At 39.9% G+C, this 14,003-nt stretch overlaps 1 protein-coding gene across 1 annotated transcript in view; it reads left to right on the top strand.

Moving 5' to 3' along the window:
• Positions 1–13,178, top strand: part of fat4 (FAT atypical cadherin 4) — a 326,374-nt gene extending 313,196 nt beyond the window's left edge. The window contains exons 16-18 of the mRNA XM_078398435.1: positions 111–328; positions 1,823–2,084; positions 10,325–13,178. Coding sequence (XP_078254561.1) covers positions 111–328; positions 1,823–2,084; positions 10,325–12,213 — 2,369 coding nt within the window. The 3' untranslated portion in view covers positions 12,214–13,178. The remainder of the gene's footprint in view (positions 1–110; positions 329–1,822; positions 2,085–10,324) is intronic.
• The last annotated feature ends 825 nt before the right edge of the window (positions 13,179–14,003 follow it).

The following is a 14,003-nucleotide window of genomic DNA, read 5'->3' as shown; positions in this document are numbered from 1 at the left end:
ATCTGCAGTTCATTCTTACACATCATTAATAATTAACTGACTGTAACGTGAGCTCTTTTCAAGTGTTTTAAAGTTGACAATAATTCTGACCAAAAATATGGTCTCTCTAGTGATCAACGTGGACACTGCTTTATCATTGGATGGTAGAGGACGCCTGGACTATATGATTAATCAGAATAAGAAGCGGGACTATTTATTAAAGCAAAGCTTGAAGCGGCTGCCTCCTGATCCTGTGAGTGCAAGCAACTTGGACATAAAGTTCAGAACAAGAAGCAAAAATGGTATTTTAATTCATGTCCAGGAAAGCAGCAATTATACTACTGTGAAGGTAAGATTAAAGCCAGTTTTAGATGATTTGATTAGACTGCATGCACTGCTATGGATTTAATCATTGTTCCCATCACCCATGTCCTTTCTTCATAAAACTGTTGGCCACAGTGCTGGGAGGTTTTAACTAGTGCTGGGCATTGTGCCAAAAACATCCTTCATCTTAACCCTTGCCAACCAGCTACAGGCTATATCATGGACTCAGCAACAGGCTATATCATAGTCTTCAGCTCCAGAAGCCAAAGCTTCATGGAAAATCTTCAGGAATTGGAGAATAGTGCATTTTATTCATGACGCCTATGTCATAAGGCAAAAAAATAACATAACCCACTCTGGAAGGTTTGCTCTGCAATATGAAGTAGCCAAGATAAAATATAACACTTATTCAGGATGGTACACTAAAAATGTGTTAGGCTGCTTGGCAATAAAATGTTGGAAAATCAGCAATGCATTCACAAAAATGCAGATTAATACTTTGGTAAAATTCTGTTAAAAGACAGTTTCAACCTTTTCTATTTTATCAGGTTCTAATGTGCAATGGTAAATTTGAAGATATCTTCTTGATGGTTTCAGTTTTTGAATGCCTCATGTATTTCTATTACTGGAGGTATCCGACAGTGATGCATGTATTAGGGAGCTCCCTCTGCGAATGTGGAACCAGTTACCCTGCAATGTCTGTTCATGTACAACAACGCAAAGTAAAATAACAATGTAATATTTTGGAATTTTTGAAATACCTTGCTTTAAAAAGAACAAGAAAATGTTGCAGTTGTTTTGTGCAAAACCTTTTCTGAATGAGGCGGTTTCATTTTTCAGTGGCAAAGTTCACATTGTATGCAAAGTACCGCTTATAGACTTGGAGTAACCCAAGGAGTCAAACCGGCCTTCAGATATTTGTAAATGATATGGCATCCACTCTGAGATGGTTATTAATGAAGACAAGCTGGTGCACAATAGACTGTACAAAGGGAACCTGATATCAGAACTTTGAGGGAGGTTGCATACCATCACTCTGTGTCAGCCGAAAGTAAATGATGAAATTTGGCGTATTTATTTTTCTATCGTGATGTGACTCAACACTACTTAAAAATTGAATGTGGCAAACCATATGAAAACCAACCTCTACATAGTTGACACAGTGCTTCACATTTTAGGCATTCAGCTTTGAAAAAAAAGAAATGAAAGTGGCATATTTCCAAATGGACAACGCACTTATTCACTTTTGAAGAATGTAACTGTTTTCAGAGTGCATTTACACAATACATAGGGTTCCAATACTGCAAATATTTATTGTATTGCAGGAAATGATTTAAAAGGATTTGCAACGCGGCCAAGGATCTCAGTGCTGAATTACCTCGTGCACTTGACATTGTAATGAACAAGATGGCTCTGAAGTGATAATTTACCAATGAAGGCTTTTACTGAGTGCCAACCCATAATATGATTTGATTCATAAATAATATACTAACATTTACATGTTTTTTTTCTCGTGTAGGTGCAAAATGGGAAGTTACATTACACTTCTGATGCTGGTGTTGATGGAAAAGTAGAAAGGAATATTCCTGAGATTTCCGTATCTGATGGACAATGGCACACTGTTGTAATCAAGAAAAATGGGTCCATTACAACCTTTTCAATTGACAGGATCTACACTCGAGAAATCCTTCATAACACACAGAATTTTGGAGGTTTAAATGTGCTCAGCATCTCGCTTGGAGGCATACCTCCAGGGCTCAATTACCAGAGCACAGATCCAGGTGGGTAATTACATACCTTGTGGTATCAATCTACACACGTGAGCTTCTTGATTGGATATGAAGCATTTATTATCAATGAACAGAAGATACTCTGAAGTTATTAACAATTTATTTTCATACACCAAGAATTCAGACCGGAGGGTGAAAAGCAGATGGTTAAGTATTGGGCCAAATCATGTTGATTGATAACAGATGGTGCTGCACAAGACTAACCTGCCAGCTGTCAGCTAGTGGGGCTTTAACATGTCTTGGGCTTTGGCACTTGCCCTGCCAAATGCAGAATTCCAGTTTGGGCAGGAGGTCCAGTGCTAGCACATTGACCACCCACGGCTGGTGGACTCACTGGTTAGCCCTGGTGCAGAGCATTGATATGCCCAGAGGAAAAGCCACTCGAGGCCTACTTGCCACTTGAAGCCTGCTCTGCCTCCCAGGCATCTCCTGTGTATAAATCTGGACAGGGCAGGCATCAAAGGTGACAGGTGACAAGGCATAGAAGCAGAACATATCCAGTAGGATTCTGACCAGGCACTTAAAAGGAACAGGTATGATATAAGCAGAGCGTTGCCTTGATCATAGACCTTGATCATGATCATAGTTTGTTCATTATTTGTAGAAGACGCAGGCTTCATAAGCCAAATGGTCATTTTACAATTTAGGACCTCTCAAGTGTTTAATGAGCAGTGATATCAGCCTGAAAGTCGCAGTGCAAAATATTATACAGTAAGAGAACCAAGTTGTACAGATATAACTCGGTTATTGTTTTAAAAACGTTCAATTTTCCTTATTTACATTGCATTATTTCTAGCCGATTTCCTGTGGCTGAGCAAAGAGTAGTCAAAACAGATTAACTGGTTAGCTGCAGCTTTTGGGATTGATGTGCAATTTTGGCTGATGTGTTTGTCTGCAATAGTAAGTACACATCACAAATACTTAATTAGGGGTGAAGTACTTTGAGACATTCTGGGGTCAGGAAAGCACCATATGGATCACTTTAATTTTTATTTTTCATTACAAGGAAAGATGAGTTAATGGAACTGTTATCAATGGAGCTAGAAAGGCCAAGAAAATCTAATAGTTTTTAGAATTGCAATGGGGTTTTTTTAGACAAGAATTTTCTCTGATTGGCCAATTTGTGGCAAGGGTTCAAAACTTAGAATGATCGTAGAGAGGTGGAAGAGAACATTTTGCATGAAACGTCTTCTCACAGAGATTGTTAGAACATGGAATAATTTGCTGTAGGGGAAAGTTGAGGTGCACACGATTTCTTCAACAAGATACAGAGAACAATGATAAATGACTTCCGAAGATTTGCATCTAGATGGGTGAGGTGTGGCCAAAAATGATGGGGTGAAGAGATAGTTGTACTAAGGTCAAGGAAGTGGAGAAGGGAAGCTGAAGCATGTTGCAGATAAAGGGAGAGGAAATAATTAAAAAGGGGTTTAAAGCCAAGAAGGACAATATTTAACACATTGGAAAACTGAAAGCCAAGGTGAGTTAGTGAGGACAAGAATGGATAATAGAATGCAGAATTTGTATGAATTGAAGAATGGTGGCAAGGTGAATGACAATGGTTGTGTTATATGAGATCTTTGCATGGTTGAAATGGAGCAGAATACAATATTTTTCCCTCAATCAATAGCTTTCAGGGCAGATTAATCATTATTTCCAGGAATTGTTAACGATGATGTAGGTACATGATTGTGGGTACATGAATCTCATAATTCATAAAACATAATTCATACTCCCTGATTAATGCCTCGGCAATTTTAGGGGGGGTTAGAATTCTTGCGAGGTTCTGAGTAGCCACAATTGCTTAGGAGGTGAGGATTTTGAGATGTGAGGCCGCATTCCTTGGTACGGTCAGGCTAGATAGTGCTGGAGGTTGTAAACAAATTTAATGATCAGTCATACCATCATCTTGTAACAGCTATTCACGTCCCCTCATCCATAAATACTGATGGAAACTTGCTACCATTGACATTTGCCTGACCACAAAACAATCAAGAGGGGAAAGGGGTTTAGTGTTGATGGGCAAACAGGTCAGAATGGATGTGATGGGCCAAAGGGCTGTTTCTGTGCTGTCCAGCTCTATTACTATGACGGAGCAGGAACACGATGGTGAACTGCAATCCATGTCTCCGAGCTTAATGACCAATGAATCAAAAACACTGAAAGCAAATTCTGGATTTAGTGTTGTGTAATGAACCTAATCTGATAAGGGGACTCAAGGTAAAAGAGCCATTAGGAGGCAGTGATCATAATATGATAGGTTTTACTCTACAAATTGAGAGGGAGAAGGGAAAATTGGAAGTGTCAGTATTACACTATAGCAAAGGGGATTACAGAGGCATGAGGCAGGAGCTGGCAAGATTTGACTGGAAGGAGGCCCAAGCAGGGAAGACGGTGGAACAGCAATGGCAGGTATTCCTGGGAATACTGCAGAAGTTGCAAGATCAACTTATCCCAAAGAGGAGGAAAGATTCTAAGGAGAGTAAGAGGCACCCGTGGCTGACAAGGGACGTCAAGGACAGCATAAAAATAAAAGAGCAGAAGTATAACAGAGCAAAGAAGAGTGGGAAGCCAGTGGATTGGGACACTTTTAAAGAGCAACTGAAGATAACTAAAAAGGCAATACGGGGAGAAAAGATGAGGTACAAGGGTAAGCTAGCCAATAATATAATGGAGGATAGTAAAAGCTTTTTTAGGTATGTGAAGAGGAAAAAAATAGTCAAGGCAAATGTGGGTCCTTTGAGGACAGAAGCAGGGGAATTTATTATGGGGAACAAGGAAATGGCAGACCAAAGGAGTTGAACCGGTACTTTGGATCTGTCTTCACTAAAGAAGATACAAACAATCTCCCAGTTGTTCTAGTGGCCAGAGATCCTAGGGTGATGGAGGAACTGAAGGAAATCCAAATTAGGCAGGAAATGGTGTTGGGTAGATTGATGGGACTGAAGGCTGATAAATCCCCAGGGCCTGATGGTCTGCATCCCAGGGTACTTAAGGAGGTGGCTCTAGAAATTGTGGATGCATTGGTAATCATTTTCCAATGTTCTATAGATTCAGGATCAGTTCCTGTGGATTGGAGGGTAGCTAATGTTGTCCCGCTTTTTAAGAAGAGAGGGAGAGAGAAAACGGGAAATTATAGACCAGTTAGTCTGACATCAGTGTTGGGGAAGATGCTGGAGTCAATTATAAAAGACGAAATTGCGGAGCATTTGGATAGCAGTAACGGGATCGTTCCGAGTCAGCATGGATTTACGAAGGGGAAATCATGCTTGACTAATCTTCTGAAATTTTTTGAGGATGTAACTAGGAAAATTGACAGGGGAGAGCCGGTGGATGTAGTGTACCTCGACTTTCAGAAAGCCATCGACAAGGTCCAACATAGGGGATTAGTGGGCAAAATTAGAGCACATGGTATTGGGGGTAGGGTACTGTCATGGATAGGAAATTGGTTGGCAGACAGAAAGCAAAGAGTGGGGATAAATGGGTACCTTTCAGAATGGCAGGCAGTGACTAGTGGGGTACCGCAAGGCTCGGTGCTGGGACCGCAGCTATTTACAATATACATTAATGACTTGGATGAAGGGATTAAAAGTACCATTAGCAAATTTGCAGATGGAACAAACCTGGGTGGTAGTGTGAACTGTGAGGAAGATGCTATGAGGTTGCAGGGTGACTTGGACAGGTTGTGTGAGTGGGCGGATGCATGGCAGATGCAGTTTAATGTGGACAAGTGTGCGGTTATTCACTTTGGTGGTAAGAATAGGAAGACAGATCATTATCTGAATGGTGTCAAGTTAGGAAAAGGGGATGTACAACAAGATCTGGGTGTCCTCGTGCATCATTCACTGAAAGGAAGCATGCAGGTACAGCAGGCAGTGAAGAAAGCCAATGGAATGTTGGCCTTCATAACAAGAGAAGTTGAGTATAGGAGCAAAGAGGTCCTTCTGCAGTTGTACAGGGCCCTAGTGAGACCGCACCTGGAGTACTGTGTACAGTTTTGGTCTCCAAATTTGAGGAAGGATATTCTTGCTATTGAGAGCGTGCAGTGTAGGTTTACTAGGTTAATTCCCGGAATGGCGGGACTGTCATATGTTGAAAGACTGGAGCGATGAGGCTTGTATCTAACTCTCTCTTAAATCCATCCAGTGATTTGGCCTCCACTGCCGTCTGTGGCAGAGAATTCCACAAATTCACAACTCTCTGGGTGAAAAAGTTCCTTCTCACCTCAGTTTTAAATGGCCTCCCCTTTATTCTAAGACTGTGGCCCCTGGTTCTGGACTCGCCCAACATTGGGAACATTTTTCCTGCATCTAGCTTGTCCAGTCCTTTTATAATTTTATATGTCTCTATAAGATCCCCTCTCATCCTTCTAAACTGCAGTGAATACAAGCTTAGTCTATTCAACCTTTCCTCATATGGCAGTCCCGCCATCCCAGGGGTCAATCTCGTGAACCTATGTGAACTTTTGATGCATTCCAGCAATTGGAATCATTTCTGTGAAGGTAGAAACTGGAGTCTGTGGGCTTACTTTCCCTTATCAATGATTTTGCCACAAGAAATACATTGCAAGGGCTCATTAGAATAGATAAAATATGGAAATAGTGCAATGTTGCTTCAAAATATTCTCTCACTCAGAGTCAGAGAGAATATTGCGCATACTCTAAGTTGATTCTGTTACCAATGGGAACCATGGTGATACGTTCTATTTGGCTGTGTGTTCCAATGTTAATCAACTTAGCATCTTCTAAATGAGCAGCATTCATCTCTGCTAGTAGCTGGTAATTCTGTTCTGAATGCAGTCCAGCCTCTTTTTTTGCTAAAGAATCATACTGTAATAGATGTCCCTGCGAATGACAGAGGGAGAAGTTGTGAAATCTCTCCCTTTCCAGCCAGCCTCCTCAGACTGCTTGCTGTTGCCACCATGAAACAGAGGAAGGAGGAGAGGTCTGTTAATGATCAGACCAGCTCTTAGGCCCTGCAAAAGATTAAAATATAAAGTATTCCAAAATCCAAAGGAAAATACTTACATGCACTTCGAGCATATAAAAATGCTTTAAAAATATTTGAGCAACATTAAAAAAGATAAAGAAATGCTAGACTTTTCACGATATTTGAAATCCTGAAGAATAGCATAAAATCACTGCGGTAAACTAAAACAATGTGTGCTCAGATTGTTGAAGCTACCTTATGACCTTCAGCAGTGGAACACAATACCTAGCAAGTTGAGAATACTCCTGGCCTCTGGAACTTCATTCTGCCTGTGCATGGGAAATGGGGAATGTGATCTAGAATGAAATTTATCCCTGTCCACCACCATTCACCATAAACACTCGTAATGAGTGTTCAATTATCTTTCTCCCTCAAGACCAGAGGAAGTTTACCTTGGGATTTATGTTGATCCCTTAGCTGCTCCCAAAATGCTAATGGCTGATTGGAGCAAGATTCAGGCTCACTTATTAAATGTTCATCATCATTTTTCGGTCCAATAAATATGTTGGCATTCAGCAGCAAACGTTTGCATTGGGGCTCATGGACTTGTATTTTTGCAGATCATCAGACCTAATTTAAAGCATTTGGCCTCAGAAATTATCTTCCATCTTAACTCTTAGTTATTTCAGAAATGAATAACATCATAAGAAAGCTTGAAGGGTAGTTTTGACTTTGTCTGAAGTTGTAATATGGGTGCAATTTTCTTGGTTTTTGTTTTAATAATGAGGTGGATATAGAAATCATAAAAAGATTTCGAACAGACAAGTAATCCTTAATATATTATTGTAAAGGTTCAATTGCTCTTATTTCTCCTACAATAAAGACTACATTTGGCACATATAAGACAGACTATTTAGGCAGAGTGTGGAAACAGACTATTTTGGCACATTTGCAAAGTACTTGCATTTACGTTTACTGTTACTTTTGTCCTGTATACTCATTGCCTTCCCAGATCATTACGGAAGGCCTAGATAAAGTGGATTTGGAGGGGATGTTTCCAGTAGTGGGAGAGTCCAGGACCAAAGGGCACACTCAGAAATAAAAGGACATACCTTTAGAATGGAGGAGGAATTACTTTAGTCAGAGTGTGTTGAATCCGTGGAATTAATTGCCAGACTGCTGTGGAGGCCACGTCATTGGGCATATTTAAAGTGGAGATGGATAGGTTCTTGATTAGTTAGGGCGTCAAAGCTTATGTGGAGAAGGAAGGAGAATGGAGTTTAGAGGGAAAAATAGATCAGCCGTGATGGAACAGTGGAGCAGGCTCGATGGGCCTACTTCTGCTCCTTTGTCTCATGATGTTATGATCATCAGGATGATGCACCAGGAACAGCATTAAATGTTGAAGTGTGCAGGTCTTGCATTGATATACACAGTTGTACACGATGCCCAAGGAGTATTAGTTTGGACCAATATTGCACATTAGCACATGTCATCCTGAATCTATTTGCATGATCTGCATTCATTCCTCTGCTGACAGCCTGATAAGTGAATGCCACATTAATGTTCTGAGATATGCAACAACTGTTTACTTCCAGAAACAATTTTAGAAAATTGAGTTAGTTTATTAATGCCAACAAAATGATCCACCCTAACATAAAATTACCATGTGCATTATCTCTCATTTATGGAGCAAAGTAAGCCCTGCAGATTGATTCCCACAAAAAGTGTCAGTTATATCTAGCAAGATTCCTTTTGCCTTCTACACAAAAATTTTAAAAGAAAAGCAGAATCAGGCTAGAATGTGGAAACAAAGGTGGACATGCTTGCGATGCACATTACATCAATTGGAATTTGAAGGAAGGAAACAAAATGTGTAGAAAGGAACTGCAGATGCTGGTATATACCGAAGATAAGCACAAAGTGCTAGAGTAACTCAGCGGGCCAGGAAGCATCTTTGGAGAAAAAGGATGAGTGACGTTTTGGGTCGGGACCCTTCTCCAGACTGAAAGTAGAGGGGAGGGAACTGGAGGTAAGAAAAGGCCAGAACAACGCAGGACCAGCAACAGATGACCAAGGAAGGGTGGAGCCATTATTATGCTCTGTATAATATGCTTTATTGGCAGGAGTTGCTGCCTGATCCTCTGAGTTACTCTAGCACTCTGTGTCTATCTTGAAGAGAGGAAAATATGTTGCAATTGCGCAAGGTTTGTTTGAGCTGGAAACGGACAAATAAGATCTTTTGATAGGCTGAACAATCATAAAGTGACTTTGAAGGTGGAGAATGCATGTGTTGTGATGTACAAGGCAAGCCAACTGCAGAGCTGGTTGAGAAATAGACCACAATGTCTTTTTCTACCCATCATTAGAGGTCAAAACGGAAAGTGGTAAAAAAAACTGATTAATGATTTTTACAAACACTCAAAATGTGACCGTGAAAAGATTCAGAAAGACAAAAAGGAAGTGAAAATCATTCCATAATGGAAGGAAATGAAGTGGAAAGTGGATGGGGAGAAATAACCAAAGAAAAGGGGAAGTCAGTTAATTTGCAAGGTCAGAGTTCAAAGCAGAGACTTGCAGAGATTTGTAGGAATCTTTCTGTTCAGTAGTATTTCTCTCCTTAATTTGTACTTTGATCTTTCATGTCAATATACAAATTGTTCCCTTTAAATGAATCCATTATTCCATTTATAAGTTATAATACATTCAATAGCATTATTCTTGGCATCTTTTCAACAGCTGTTTTTGTTTTATTTTAAAATATAAAGTTTCTGTGTCTTACTGCATGATTTTAAATAGTACAAGTTGCCAGGTATTTAATTTTTTTGTAAATGACTCTTTTCGCTGTGGGACTATCGTGTAGCCACTGGAATAGGCCTCTGGGATGTGATTAGGGACTGAATGCATTATTAATATGTTAGTTTCAGCATTTACTGTTACATGTAATGTTATTAATCTATGATAATCACAGATGTACAAGGAAGATGGATTTGGACTAATAATACAGAGTAAATGGTTTTTTAAAATAAATTATTTTTTTCTAATGTAGGTTTTTCAATTGTGAGTCACATGTTACTTTGTCTTTGCAGTTCCTACTGTACCTAAAGCTATATCCATCAATGAAACATATGCTAATCTAAATTTGTTATTTTTTGGGTGTGGGTAAAGATCATGTTTGTAGCTTAAGTTCACCATTCAAGATAATTAAAAGAATACATGACATTACATGGTTAAATATAAATATTTTTAATGCAAACCTTGCAGGGAATGTTTGTGTGACAATCTGTTTCTTTTTCTTCCAGATTTTGATGGGTGCATCTCTTATGTAACATACAATGGTGAAACATTGCCCTTCACTGGACAGCACAAGGATGTTACAATTACAAAAAGTGATCCATCTGTTAAGATAGGATGTAGAGGCCCCAACATATGTGCCAGCAATCCATGTTCAAGTGGATTAATGTGTGTGAACCAGTGGTATTCATACAATTGTGTCTTTCCAGGAGAGTGTGCTTCTAATCCTTGTCAGAATGGAGGGAGTTGTGAGCCTCTTCCAAAATCTGGATTCACCTGCACTTGTCCGGAACTCTACATTGGGAAAATGTGTGAGACTGTGGCGGTGTGTGTCAATGTACACTGTCCTCAGGGAACCATCTGTAAAGCTGGAGTGGATAATGGATATACCTGCAGTCCAAAGCTGCAAAGCGAGGAGATCTCTTTGCCACTCTGGGCTGTGCCGGCGATCGTGGGCAGCTGTGCCACCTTCCTCGCGCTGGTGGTCCTCGGCCTCATTGTCTGTAACCAATGCAGAGGTAGGAAGGCAAAAGTGCAAAAAGACGAGAATACAAAGAAAAAAGAAAAGAAGAAGAAAGGGAGCTCGAATGAAGGATTTGACGATCCAGATAACCTTCCGCCCTACGATGAAGAGCTGAGTGTGAGAAAGCAGCCTGAGGGAGTACCAAAGCCTGATATAATCGAAAGGGAAAACCCCTATTTGATCTTCGATGAGACGGATATCCAACATGCAGCAGATACGTTGCCAAGTGGACAACCCTGTATGGGACCTGAAGCAGAACTTGAGCATTATGACATAGAAAATGCCAGCAGCATTGCTCCTTCAGATGCAGACATTATACAGCACTATAAGCATTTTCGTAGTCACACCCCTAAATTTTCCATCCAAAGGCACAGTCCACTGGGATTTGCCCGACAGTCTCCTCTTCCACTTGGAGCTAGCAGTTTAAGCTTTCAGCCTTCTTATGGTCAAGGATTGAGGTCAACCCCACTGAGTCACAATACCTGCCAGAATCCTAATGCACTCTCTCGGCAAAGTCCTGCTCCATTCTCAAAGCCAGGAACTTTCTACCGTAACAGCCCAGCAAGAGATTTGCACCTGGCAAGGAGAGAAGGGAGCCCCATTGATATACATTCGGATGTTTGCTCGCCTGGCATCTTTAATTATGCTTCACGACTTGGAAGAAGGAGCAAAAGCCCTCAGACCATAACAGGTCACAGTCATGCCTCAAGGCCAGGTAGCCGCCTTAAACAGCCTATTGAGCAAATCCCTCTAGAGAACACAGCTCCAGTGGGATTGTCTATAGAAGAGGTGGAAAGACTCAACACCCCTCGGCCGCGAAATCCAAGTATCTGTAGTGCAGATCACGGACGATCGTCATCGGATGATGACTGTAGAAGACCACTTTCTAGAATGAGGAACCCAGCTGATGGTACACCTGCACCAGAATCATCTTCAGACAGTGATTCACACGAATCTTTCACCTGCTCTGAGTTTGAGTATGACAGAGACAAGCCTGCTGTGTACACCTCACGTATGCCCAAACTGTCTCAAGTCAATGAATCTGATGCAGATGATGAAGGCAATTATTGTGGCAAACTAAAGCCACGAAGATATCATGGCCGCAGAGCTGAAGGAAGCCCTGCAGCCCCACAGGGAAGCCATGAAGATTATAAAACACAACCCAAGCCTGGAGCACATGGAGGTGCGACAGGAGCTTTTAATTGGGACAATCTATTAAATTGGGGTCCTGGTTTTGGGAATTATGTGGATGTTTTTAAAGATCTTGCATCACTTCCAGAAAAGGCAACAGTACAGGCAAAAGAAGAAGCATTAAACAATGTTGCACAAAGTGCAGCGACATCTAATGATGCAGAAGCAGAAGAATATGTATAGGTATAATTTATATAGACTGTTCTTCAATTTTTCAGCATTAAAAGCTGCAAGACATTATCAGTGAAAAGCTGTTTAATGGATTCTTTTCAAAATCATCTTGCTCTTGAAAACCGTTGCCAGATTCTGCAGTCCTTAAATTTCAGCTAATGAAGAATGTTGCCCTCAAATGATCGTTGTCTTTCAGGGTGCACATAAAGAACGATTGCATAAAAGCACATAAGAATTGGAGTGATGTTTGCATTCTTCAATTGTGGAATATTTTTCCTGACTTTTCTTTTCAGAACTAGAAACACATGTGTGTGATGTGTTTGAGCACAGTGTGTTTCTTATTCAGCCACTGGCACTAAAGCAGTACACACAAGTTGGCCAGCACTTTAAACCGTTGTGCCAATATTGGAAGGGTGCCCAGAACTACTTAGGTGTAGATTTCCCGTTCTCTTCCTTTCAGCCTTTGCTATAAGCAGATCTGCTTTTTCAACAAGGGTGCAGCTTATTTTTGTCATAAGTGTTTGTATCTGCACTATGTGAATGGTTCGGTCTTGCTTTGGAGAACAATTAGTTCCATTACAATATCATTGGGAAATATTGTCATTACTTGCTTGAGAATCTGCGTTGGCCTTCACTGTTTAACATGGAGTCAATATGAGGGAAATTTTTTAAAAAAAAATAATATCTGGACTAGTTTGCCATAGAGCTAACCTTGGAATTCTGGGGTGTACTTTAAAATCCTTTCTGCCCAATTTCCATGATTCTTACTTTTATAGCAGTGTAGTACCTTTAAAAAGACAGCCCTGTTTGTTACTGAAGATATTTTCATATGAAATTTTTGAAAACAGTTTTGTTCATGTTTCTTACTTTCAGGGAAAGTAAGATTAAGTACTTTTTACATTTGTTACTTATGTAACATCAGTATTTTTTTCATTTTTGATATAAGTGTAACATACTGTATCCTTTGTATACATAAATGCCAAATATAGAAATAAACTATTTATTTACAAAAGCTGTTTCAGTTATTCTACTATAAAGCATCGGCCTAAGCTTCTTTACAGTAAGATCTCATCTTGATTCATAAATGCATTTCATCCATTGTCGTTAACTAGAAATTTGGGGACTTTGGCTCTTTGTACTTGCACCTCTTTGTACTTGTACTTTGTACCTCTGAGTCCATGTGTTGGCTAAATTGGGCACTAGCTATGGAGCCTAAAGTGAACTCAGTTTGGATATTTGCAACCTGGATTGGAGACAAAACTGCCCAGAATTTGATAATAATTTGCAATAATCTCAGTTGAAGTCACGATAGTTGGTAATAGAAGTGCCTCTGTTGCAGATATTCTTCTGAAGGTGGCCAAAGTTAATTGTTGAAGGATTTTTATTGCAGAAAAGAGGATCTGCCATGTTATAAATTAGATGATCACAGCACATCTAGAATTTGGATTGTCATTAATATCAGTTATCAGGTGTTGGTTGTATCAAAATGTTGCACTGAAAGCAGTATTAAATACAATCCTTAGTTAGTAATGGTCCTAATTCTGCCTGCCGCCTGCTGCATTCAACCAGGTTATGGTGAACACATCACAGGTGATATTTAAAAGGAACATTTGCACAAATAGAAATAGGAAATACCAATCATAATTCTGTTAATCATGAGCTGCATCAAAATTGATGTGTTTTTAAAAATTGCAAACTAAAGTTACAAATATATTTTTACAAATGGACAGTATTTTCCTGATGAACTTGGAAAATGATAAGAAGTGTTCCACTGCACCAGTTAAAAGATTCTTTAATCCTTG

This window comes from Rhinoraja longicauda, chromosome 1 (assembly GCF_053455715.1).
Source record: "Rhinoraja longicauda isolate Sanriku21f chromosome 1, sRhiLon1.1, whole genome shotgun sequence".
NCBI lineage: Eukaryota > Metazoa > Chordata > Chondrichthyes > Rajiformes > Arhynchobatidae > Rhinoraja > Rhinoraja longicauda.
The sequence above is the reverse complement of the archived record's forward strand: the minus strand, read 5'-3'. Positions and strand labels throughout refer to the sequence as shown.